The sequence below is a fragment of the Dreissena polymorpha genome, chromosome 4 (genome assembly GCF_020536995.1).
Source record: "Dreissena polymorpha isolate Duluth1 chromosome 4, UMN_Dpol_1.0, whole genome shotgun sequence".
NCBI lineage: Eukaryota > Metazoa > Mollusca > Bivalvia > Myida > Dreissenidae > Dreissena > Dreissena polymorpha.
In genome coordinates, this window is record NC_068358.1 from 126,000,943 (window position 1) to 126,013,122 (window position 12,180).

The following is a 12,180-nucleotide window of genomic DNA, read 5'->3' on the forward strand; positions in this document are numbered from 1 at the left end:
TTAGGTTTTAAAATCGTCAAAAGATGCATATAATGGCTATATTAGAGCATGGTTAATGTTCAGTATTACTGTTTCCTCACAAATATCATAACTAAAACGAAAACTTACGAATCTGAAACAACTTTTTTCAATTTTGTCAATTTACCAAAGCGTGAAAAGATCCCTTTAAACCAGGTTTTTTTTAAATAAAAGTTTGCTTAGTGTAACATGGATGTGTAAGGTACGCTGTACTTACCATTATTTGTATGTGTTTGTTATGTTTTTCTCAAATTGTGATAGGTCGTTTAAAACGTTTTTTGTCTAATTTAAGTATTCTTAGTGTACATGCCTGGTATGTACATCGTTTCTTACACATCTATCATGGATGTGTAAGAAACGATGTACATACCATTATTTTGTCATTAGCAGCCTGAAATAGTTTTGTATTTAAAAAAAGAAATAAAGAAAGATTGAAAAAACTAATGCTTCATTTATATTTGTTATATTTGTTGTTAACTTATACATATTTTGTTCTTTCATTTTTGTTGCACACATTACCAACACACACCGAACATAGTGAACAAGAGAAGTCAAACAAAAGACTACGAAGAAGTAAGAATAATGTAAAAAAAAAGTAAAAACACAGTTACTCCGATAACACAACGTTTCTTTATATGTAAGATCATAGGGGGCACAGCATGCAAAGTTAATTATTAATTTATAGTGTGACAGAAATGTGAGCTTGGTGCTAAATCAGTCATTAATAGAACGTTCCCGATCGTTGCAGCAGCTTGACTTTGTATCTTTGTTATCAACGGGAAGCAACTGCTGTAACGACAGTTTCCTAACTTAGTTGCTGCTAGCCTATCTTCGTCGTCTTCCAGAAAAAAAGCTCGGAAAGGATGATATGACAGTTTTAATATCGGGAAAATAATAATAGTTAAATAACTAAGATGCTCTTAATTTGGATACAACTTTAAAACAATGTAAACATTTATCCTAACCAATCACTTCATATCTGTTTTTCTTAGATCTATAACGCACCACAGAAAGTCAATTGACAAGTTAAATTTTTAAAAAAAAAATGTCAGGAGGGGATACCCCTCCCGCATCCACCCCCGAGGCACCTGAAAATATTCCTGTGGAAGTCACTGCACCCAATGTGTTATCGTCTCATTATGCATCTCCTGACCAGACTGAGAGATACGCAGGCTGAGTTGGCTATACATATAATGGATGCATATGGAATAAGACCCATTTTCGCATGACGAGGGTCATTAAAAATCTCATTGTGAATTGTAAATGGCACATTTTAGCACAATGCTATTTGATACAAAATTGAATTCAAAATAGCAAACTTGTAAATAAGGGCAGCCTATCCAGGTGCTTAGGAACGCTTTCCACACATGCTGACCGAGTATGGCAAATTTTTGTGGTTAGATAATTAAACGATTTTCCTCTTTTCATGACACTTTACTCTTTGTTTGTTTTCCCATCGTGAAAGCAAAAATGTGTTTTTCGATAGTAAATTATATATTCCACGGACGATTTAGTGAACAAGTACTGACCCTGAAATTCTGCGAGATGGATTTTAAAGCCTAATTGTAACTGGGCCACAATTTGTGTAACATGAACATACAGAGAGAAATCAGAAATTTCTTACACTGAATAGTGATACATCATTTGCGCTGAGCACAGACATGGTGCTGTAGCCAAAGTTCAGAGGTTTTATCTGAAGGTTCTATGAAATATTTGAATATTCATGCGTGTCTGCTGGCGTTATGTAAAAGTCATTTAAGGTGAAAACCTGGGTAAAACAGCTATGTCGAAAAAGCAATAAGTGCTCTATACCCATGTTGAGGTCAGAGTTGTTGACACTGTATGAACTGCTAGGGTAACAAGTAATGCATAAACAACAAAGTATGGGTCAACAGGGCAGTCTTTATGACTACCTAATTTGTGAGTAAAAAGTATTGCTTGCAGATTGATTTATTTATTTTCATCAAATATCTTATTGTAAGTTTTGTACAGGGAATTTCCATAATGAAATTATATTGTTAGTAAGATAGGTATTCCATATTCCAACAATATTCATTTCATATGATGGTGATTGCAAATTGTCTTTATACATGTATTCAGTTCGCATTTTCATCATACTTTCTTTGCTTTCTGAACGTCAAAAAGGGCCATTTTGTTGTTAGTTTGTCTAAGTTATCTGTATAAAATAAATAGGATGATAAAAATTGCACACACATCTCGACCCGTGGGTTAAGACACACACTTTTAAAATTTGAATGGCTTGTGTTGATTTTAAACTTGCAATTAATTTTAAAAAATAAGTTGCATCTTAAATAATGCAATAGTGAACAACTTCAGTGCCTTCAGCGCTTTGATTGTTTATTTTGTGATTATGAAAGCATGTAATAATTAGCAGAAAACTCAATATGAAAAAAAAAGTATTGTGTGGACAACTTAATTTTGAGACTCGAGTTATTCAGTTTTAGTGGAAACAAACCAGAGCTCAAAATAATTTTTTGGCTAAGCAGTGTGTGCTTTTTCCACCATTTTGGGAATGGGTCGGTTCTGTTTTGATTGGGGAAATTTGCGTCGTTTTGACAAAAATTGAGCTCAGACCATTGTCCATATCATGATTTCAAAATTCAGGCCGATAAAAAATGAAGGCCAGCTGTCAAAAGGTCTTTGGTCGAAATAACATGTAAACAAGGCATCCAACTGGTAGTTTCAAACAGCACAAAAGTAAAGCATACAAATTGCATATCGTGTTGTGAGATAATGCGTATCGGTAACTATACTCATATGTAAACAACGATTGACGGATTCAAAATATTCTTCTTTGGACGCCATCTTGATGACGTCATTGTCAGTTTCTTTCGCGGCAGTTTTAAATTTTGCGAGTTCTGAACGAGAGCCCTTGTGAGCAGAATACGCGTATTGACGACTGACGAATCCAGCTGTAAAATGGGTATATTCACGTTTTGCTCTCCATATAAATATTTATAAATTCTAATATATTGTTCAAGTATAAATACTCTTTTGATGAAGAAATATCAACATTTTGTTTTTTATACACGTAACTGGTCAGTATGGTGCCAATTTACGGGTTCATAATTTCAAGTTATCAAACTTCCCAAACACACTGTTTATAGAAATTGTTATGCGAGAACGCGAGATCCTGATATCGCATTATCGCATCTGAATCTCGCGTCCTCGCATCGTTTTTTTTTGCGTTGTCTCTCGCAACTTGTTCTTTCATTTCGAGCTTTGCATATACAAGAAAAAACACAAAAACGTAAATGGCACGCGATTTTGATGCAAAATCTATGTTATTTTTTCGCGACTCCGCATTGTGATCTCGCATTCTCACAACGTCATCGCAAAGCGTTTTAGTCTATGTAATCCAATGGTAGATAAAGTGGAACAAAGAGTGGCCCGAACGAACACCGTACACTGGCGTTTTCACTGTATTAGTCATTGCACTCAGCAGCTTCGGAATACACACGCTCACAATCGTCGTACGTTCACCCGCATACATACACACACGCGCTCACACAAACGCATTAAAAAAAACGCGGGTATCGTGCAGTAACAACGTGATTGAACATTCAAATGTACATTCGCCGGTCTGTCCATTTTGTTACATGTATATCTACATACTGATTGGATTCATCATGATATACGATTTGCAATTTGCAATATAGATCCTCAACAAGGATGTTCAAATTGCTACTCTTCGCTCGTTTATCATGTATCGCGAATGTTTTATAATTTGCAAAGAAAGTATATATTTTCTTCAGTAACTTTTACAAACGCACTAATCTCTGTGCGGAATGTACTTGCGTCAAATCAAGCTCAGACACCAAAATCGATGTTTCGATAAAAGTAAACTATCGAGCCTCTGTCATAGTTGTCTCCCGTCAACAGTTAAAGCCTTCAAAATCACTAAAATCGTGGAGCTTCCGGGGGGGGTTCGCCGCCCTGGACCCCCAAAACTATAAACTTTGCACTTTTTTGGCATTATAAGAAAGTACTTTGACGAAAGTATATAAGGCGTGACATGCTCGAGAAGTGGTTGTCAAAGCCTTCAAAATCACTAAAATCGTGAAGCTTCCGGGAGGGCTTCGCCTCCCTGGACCCTAAACGACAAACTATGCACTTTTTTGGCATTAAAAGAAGGTACTTTGATGAAAGTATATAAGGCGTGACATGCTCGAGAAGTGGTTGTCAAAGCCTTCAAATTCATTAAAATCGTGAAGCTTCCGGGGGGCTTCGCCCCCTGGACCCCCTAAACGTCAACTATGCACTTTTTGGCATTATAAGAAGGTACTTTGATGAAAGTATAAGGCGTGACATGCTCGAGAAGTGGTTGTCAAAGCCTGCGAAATCACTAAATCCGTGAAGCGTACGGTGGGCATCGCCCCCCCTGGACCCCCTAGCAGAGCTTTGCCCTGCACCCGCCAGGGGCCTTAGCGGCCCCCTTGATCACCAGCAAATCTTTCAATATCCCGCCCCCCCCCCCCCCATAACCAGAAATCCTGGATCCGCCCCTGAATTGCTATAGTAAGTCAAAAGTTATTGGGTTCGTATAACCTTATAACGCATAACCGTGCGTGAAAGATTTGCGAGGCCTTAAATCGCTCGCTACATGAATTTAGCAACAAAGACAAATTCACTTAAGCGCAAAATGTAAATAGAAATAAAGAAATTTGGTTTGATTAAACATTTGAATGTTTATGCAACAGAAAGTTTGAAGGCATATGGCAATTACATTCAAAAGTAAGCGATATTATTTAAGGTTCTGAAAAGCATTAACAACCATGAACGATGAAATATTATACATGTATGAAGAATTACGCATATGCACGTAAATACTGAATGTCATTAATTAAGCAGCATAAACGTACTTGCGAATAGCGAATAAACCTTCCACAAAAAAGACTGAAAATGAACCCTGTGACTCAGTTCTTTAGTTGGTGGTCATCTGCTTAGTATTGATCCTCAATAAGTATTTTGACCATATTATATTTTGTTCACTGTGCTTATGCAGAAACAACTGGTATGATCATAAATATGTGGTCCCGACATACATTTGTATATTCATTACTTAATTAGTTCTGAAACGAGTTGAGCTCTACTCAGGATTCAATATATTGGCATACGTTTCACATTTTATTATATGTTCATATACCGAGTATCGGTAGTCTTGCGATTTTTGTGCATCCGTCAGCAATAAGACTGTTGTGGTAGCAGACAGCATAAAATCAAAGGTGTTTGTAAAAGCATTTGCAGAGTGACGTCCAATGTCGTGCTTTTTTGGTAGTTTGAAAATGTTGATGTGAACAGAAGCGTTGCGTGAGTCACGGCAATAAAACAGTCATCGTGCAGTAAAAATAAGTCCCTACTATTAATGAGCACGTCGCTCTGTCAACGAAAAATGTACGATCAAGTAACTGTCTAAAGAGAAAAACAAATGTGTAAAAAATAATTTCATTAGATGGATTTGTCAGTTTGACCAGAAATCATGTAAAGGACCAAGGGGACCCCGAAGTCAACCGGGAGCACCTCCCCCTTGAGAAATATAGGCGTAGTCTTACTGTACTCGAGCGTCCAGCCGACAGCAGTCCATAGAGATAGACCACTTCTGCAAGGGCGCCCGAGTCTACCCCATCAGTCATACCAGGGGCACCTGGAATAATCCTGACCCCGCTTACGATCCTTATCAGATTTCCCGCCTGAACTCTAAAATAAAAATAAAAGTACATATACAAACACAACTAAAACATAATGAAAGTTTAAAAACTGTGTGAAGAAAGCTGCTGATCTTTTACTATGGATAGGACTAAAAACTGCAAAAAGAGAAAGGGATTAAAAAAACTGAACAAGACGATCAAGATTGATCGAACTATTAACGCCATAACAAATATGTTTGTGTTCAAATTATTGATCACGTGTGTAGTAAATTATCAACTTTAACATAATAATTAAATTTGAAGGGTGTAAGCACGAGCTACTTGCGTGACGTGGAAACAACACAGCGTTTCCGCATTTTAAGCATTACAAATAACATACTTCCGGTATAAACGTAAACTTCGTCATGAAAGGAGTTTAATATATGCTTTGGATGTTGTATTCGTTTTTCTGGTAAATGCTTATGCTTGCTTTATTGTATCAATGATACAATAGCTAAAATACTCGAACTTTTTTAAGCGAACCAGTCGTCCTCCAACTGTTTTGAAATCGAATTGTATCCGGACAATTATATATTCGGATATATCCAGATTTCATCTCAAATATGTAAAATAATACAACTTTGCTCATTCGTAACGAGCAAAGATGAAAACACTCAATGTTTTACTTTCCATAATGAGTAGGGAGTCAACTAAGTTTTATTTTTCACTTGCTTTTAAAGCTTGGCACAAGTTTAATAATCCATAATCACAAGCACAGAAGTTTACTGTTCAGTATTTGAATTAGTAAAACCCAACCTGAATTTTTACTCAAGAATAAGCAAAGGGTACAAAACTTAGACTCAGTAAGCCAGCTTTAAAATTTATAATTGTAAAGCTTGCTGGCATGTGATTTATTTTGATCAATGGCAGACACTGAGTGATAAACTTACTCTCCGTGGAACTGAATAAGGTAGCAAACAATATACCTATAGCAAACTGCCAGGTAGCACAAACTTAAATCGAAAGTGTTTTATTATTGTATTTATATCAATTTCTTATGTATTACTAATTTTTGTTATAATTGGTGAATAAGTGAATTAACTGGAACTGATTCCAGATCCCCATGTTCAATAATGAATTTCAAGAATCATATGAATGCCTGATTGTTATTGGTTATTCAAGGTATGTCTTTTCAGGGACTGAACAATGCCAAGATGAGTCACAGGGACACAAATTACAGTTACAGAAGTGTATCCCCACCCACATCACCCCAAATATCACCGCCATCCTCACCTTTTCTATCAAAATCAAACGATGAATCATCACCACAAAAGCCGGAACAGAGATTATCTGCAAATGCAAAGAGGCAGAAATACCTACGGCGATTGTTTAAGTTTAGACAGATGGACTTTGAATATGCATTTTGGCAGATGATTTATTTATTTGTGTCGCCTCAAAAAGTGTAAGTAGTTTGTATTTAACTTTTTTTTCTGTAAATCTAATCTGTTCATATCTGTTAACTGGTACTGTATATTTCTCTTAGTAGGCCATATAAGAAACTGACTGTTTATCTTTTTATGCCTCCCCTCGAAGAAGAGGGGTTATATTGTTTTGCACATGTCGGTCGGTCAGTCCGTCCGTCCACCAGATGGTTTCCAGGTGAAATCTCAAGAACGCTTAGGCCTAGGATCATGAAACTTCATAGGTACATTGATCATGGCTGGCAGATGACTCCTACTGATTTTCAGGTTACTAAGTCAAAGGTCAAGGTCACAGTGACTCGAAATAGTATAATGGTTTGCGGATGATAACTCAAGAATGCTTAGGCCTAGGATCATGAAACTTCATAGGTACATTGATCATGACTGGCAGATGACCCCTATTGATTTTCAGGTCACTAGGTCAAAGGTCAAGGTCCCAGTGAATCGAAATAGTAAAATGGTTTCCGGATGATAACTCAAGAATGCTTAAGCCTAAGATCATGAAACTACATAGAAACATTGATCATGACAGGCAGATGACCCCTATTGATTTTCAGGTCACTAGGTCAAAGGTCAACGTCACAGTGACTCCAAATAGTAAAATGGTTTCCGGATGATAACTCAAGAATGCTTATGCCTAGGATCATGAAACTTCATAGTTACATTGATCATGACTGGCAGATGACCCCTATTGATTTTCAGGGCACTAGGTCAAAGGTCAAGGTCACAGTGACAAAAAACGTATTCACACAATGGCTGCCACTACAACTGACAGCCCATATGGGGGGCATGCATGTTTTAAAAACAGCCCTTGTTTATTACCTTTTTTTACAGTTACTTTAATACATCTGAAGATACTGATAAGCAGTACACAATTTCCATTTTATTTCATTTATTAAACTTTATTAGAAATTAAAACTTGAGCACTCACATACTTAAATGCTTTATACCTTAATTATAGCAATCTATCTTATGTTTGTTTACAGGTACAGAAATTTTCAATACAGAAAAAGTGAGTTACCATTGAATTTGATATTGACCTTAATTTCTAATATTCACCAATAACAAGTATGTTAAGCTATATGTTGGTTTTTAAAGGTGTTGGAAAACTTATGTGCTGTTTAGATATGACAATACAATAAAACTGTGCTAAATATAATGTTGCCTATTTCGGAATAAATGCACAGTATAGTTTAACACAGAAGCCGTTACTATCACAACATGATAGATATTTATTTTGTTTCCTAAAAATATTGTGAATTTTCAGATACAAAAGACCAGTGGGCCAGAGATGATCCTGCTTTTCTTGTGATTCTCAGCTTTTGGCTGATAAGTAAGTATACCTTTGTCTCACGGACATTTCATTATTAGGAACACTTATAATCTGATTTCACAAATTTTATAATTCATGGCAGAATCTTTGTGTGTGTTTATTTTCTATTTTTCTATTTGACTTGCACAAAGTGACACAGAATATCCATTAAAAAGGAGCAACATATATTGATAGTTGATACAGATTAGATTTATAAAGTCAATGATAAATGAAACACACATTATTTCGGTCCCACTTTATGAAATACAAACATAACATTCATATAATTTTTCAAACATTTAAATATATACACTGCGTAAATGATGCTGCTGCTTTTAAGTTTCTGAGGCATGACTTAAAATTCCATTCTTATAAACATATGGTTATTTTTATATATTTTTTAGTATCTTCGCTGGGCTTCTTCATTGTGCTGGGTCTTCGTTGGCATGAGTTCATAAAGTTCATCATCTGGATGGTGTTTGTGGACTGCATAGGCGTTGGACTTATCATTGCCACAATTCTTTGGTACAAACTCTTACATCGTGATCAACATTTTCTGTCATTACCTTTACATCTATTTGTCTTACAATTAAAAGAATGCCTTCGTATCTGTTTCCCCTGGAAAGGAATAGTAAGTGGTGTCTTTGAGGGAGCTCTTTAGAACACTCCATGTGTGGGGATCAAACTTGTGACCCTCTTTGAGATCACAAGGTCATTTTATTCTAAGTAAATTTGCTCACATTTTTATGAAACATTTTGCAGTTGTTTACCATTGGCTTATTGAATAGTATTGTATATTTTCTGAACAATTTTAAATTGACCAAGGCGTAACATTTACCACTTATTCACTTACTAATCTTTACTGGAAAATCGTCTTTGTCCTGGTACTAACAGGCAACTGTGACTGTCGTCTGTGTATTGTTATTTTTCCCTAAGAATAGTTACACTTAGCAAAATTAATGGGATCATAAAATACAAAACATATTCCGATTAAAAAAATGGGTTGATAGAAAAAAATAAGAAAACAAGTTAAAGGCTATTTAAATATGCTTACCAAACTTTACCTGTAGATTTCCAAGGCTCTCACAGTCTACATCATAGTACATGAATGCAAACTGTCTCTGTTGCAGGTTCCTCACCAACCGCTACATGGTGATAGCGCCACCTAGAGGCCAAGACGTGGAATGGGGATATGCCTTTGACGTGCATCTCAACGCTTACTTCCCCTTGGTCATGATACTGCATCTTTTTCAGCTCCCTTTTCTTAATAGTAAGTGATTAATTCATTAATTGTGATTGTATTTGAACATTTATCTTAGCTATCATGGAACTCCTTGTTTGTTGTTGTTGAATAGTTTCATAGGAATTGCTTCAAAGTTATGTTTAGCTTATCCAAACAATATTTCATATCTAGAGAATGGACTAATTGGTTATATGGGCTTTTTCAGAAATTATACATGGCAATATTCTACTTTCATTTAAATAAAGGTTTACTTAATGCTTTATGGCTGAATATGAACGTGATTTTGTACACAAACACCCAATTTATTTTATGAGTCTCCAAATAATCAGGTAATTTTATTTTGTATGTTCTTAGGCGCTGTATTTACTGCAGAAGTAATTGTACTAAACCACAACACACAGTATTTTTCACAAGTCTTATATCAATTAATTGGTGTTTTTCAGCTGTGATTATAGGTGATGGATTTTTGAGTCGTTTCTGTGGCAACTCCCTGTGGTTGATAGCCATTGCCTACTACATCTACATCACCTTTCTGGGCTACAGTGGTATGTAGAATGAGGCTTTGAGCATCTAAAAATTATACATTACTTACAGTACTTTGCTATACTTACAGTACTTTGCTATACTTACAGTACTTTGCTTTTGAGCCATTAGAACCAATACTAAGCGTCTTTGGGGGAGATCATAAAAATGCTTTGTGATTGGGTAAGCAACTTCCTTACTTAATTGAATCATGCATCAAATAGTTGAGTATATATAGAATTAAAGATTGTTAATGTATAGAAAACAAGTTTGAGGGTTGGCACCAGCAATAAGAGGAAGTAGGTACCAGTAACCGGTAAGCGGAAACAAACAAATCTTTATTTTAGGCCTTACCAAATTAAACACGATCATATCGCCTTTCTTTTGTTCTTATGTGATAATCACGAGATCCTTAGGTCTGTTCTTTTATAGCAATGAAAGTTATAAATAAATTTAAAGCAGATAATGATGTTTCACACTGAAATCAAGAATTCCTGCTTCTATCATTCCAGCTCTGCCGTTTTTAAAGAACACTCGGACAATGTTGTTCCCAGTTACAGCTGTGCTAGTGATCTATTTGTTGTCTCTGGTTCTCGGTTGGAACTTCAGTGGCGGACTTAGCTACTTTTACAAGTATCGAGTGTTTGTAGAGCCTTAGTGAGGGAATCGACGTACGGATCACTTTTGCTGCTGCTTGCAAGGAATAGCTGACAAGATTACCTTTGCTACATGGCAATTTTATAAAATCTTCAACAGAGATGTGGTACAGGTTTTTGTTGGGTCGTGAATATTTTTTTGAAATATGTGTATGAATTATTTGTTTGGGAAACAGAATATAAATTGTAGAAATTACTGCCTGAGCAATAAATAAATAGATGAAATACCCAGTGCTATTAAGTAAGGGTTATATGAAATATTTATTTTACAATAACTCTTTAAATATACAAAAACAGTGTGATTTACACACAACTTGATAATTATTGTACGATTTTGGTTTCTAATTGTGCATATATTTTGAAAAGTGGAAAATATTTAAGATCAAGCTTATGTAAGTTGCAAACCAAGTAAATGAAGGTAACTACTTCTTCAATGATTCCTGTAACATCATGGATAATTGCCCTTAGCAAATGAATTGGGTATTGTATCTAAATGGCATTTTAACAATTTCAAAAATATACATGTATAAAGCTTCATTTTTTTGCACTTAGAACTGTTTTATAATAGTTATATTGAAGATTTTGTTTATTGTACATGATTGAATCATTCGTTAGTTGTTAATGAACATTTAGCATTTCCCATACAGTGGATCATAATTTGAAAAATATTTTGTGCTAGGAACACTTATTTCAACGTCAGTTAAATCGCATTAAAGTCAATTTTGTTCTTGAAACTGCATGTTTTTTTAAATGATACATGATAAATGCTTAATGATACATATAGGATGTCATGTATTGGAAAAAACGTGAAGTTTTTGGTGATTGTGGGGATACAAGTATAGCTGTGTGATACACGTGTCACAACTTGTTTCTTTGATTAATATAGAGTAAATGATGTACAGTTTAAGGTATAATTGTGAAGGCACAATAGGCAAATAACTGAAGAACCTGTATTATTGATTTAATTTTGATCTTTTTAATTGAGCATACAATTTTTTACTGAAAAACGTTCTTGATTGTGCTGTCAATTTGGAACTGTTTCTAATAAATAACTGTTTAATATAAGTATTTTAAAAAATACACTAGCTTTTGGTTTATATTTTTTAAGCTAATGTGGCCGAGGATTTTCCATTTGTGAATGTTCATGTGCACACATTTAACATGTGGGAGGCCTGCTATGGGTAATTTTTTTAATGAATAAAACTGAAAATTAATCCAAATATTTATCAGTTATTTTAAATTCAATATTGTTTTTCCATGTGCTGTGTCAAAAATCCATTGATATGATAGGCAAAATCTT

The 12,180-nt window shown here is 35.1% G+C and overlaps 2 protein-coding genes across 3 annotated transcripts in view; one reads left to right on the forward strand and one right to left on the reverse strand.

Annotated features, from left to right (window-relative positions):
* Positions 1 to 2,872, reverse strand: part of LOC127876053 (putative methyltransferase NSUN7) — a 50,599-nt gene extending 47,727 nt beyond the window's left edge. The window contains exon 1 of one of the 2 annotated variants that reach the window (XM_052420906.1): positions 2,793 to 2,872. The gene's annotated coding sequence lies outside the window, so the exon portion shown is untranslated. Of the gene's footprint in view, positions 1 to 2,747 lie in introns of both variants that reach the window. The other variant, XM_052420907.1, reaches the window with a different exon arrangement.
* A 3,165-nt stretch (positions 2,873 to 6,037) lies between these two features.
* LOC127876057 (protein unc-50 homolog) lies at positions 6,038 to 11,810 on the forward strand. The gene is made up of 8 exons (XM_052420915.1): positions 6,038 to 6,138; positions 6,863 to 7,128; positions 8,134 to 8,159; positions 8,415 to 8,480; positions 8,864 to 8,984; positions 9,590 to 9,729; positions 10,146 to 10,247; positions 10,737 to 11,810. Exons 2-8 carry the CDS (start codon positions 6,881 to 6,883, stop codon positions 10,880 to 10,882), a joined length of 849 nt encoding a protein of 282 aa, XP_052276875.1. The 5' UTR covers positions 6,038 to 6,138; positions 6,863 to 6,880; the 3' UTR covers positions 10,883 to 11,810.
* Positions 11,811 to 12,180: the final 370 nt, after the last annotated feature.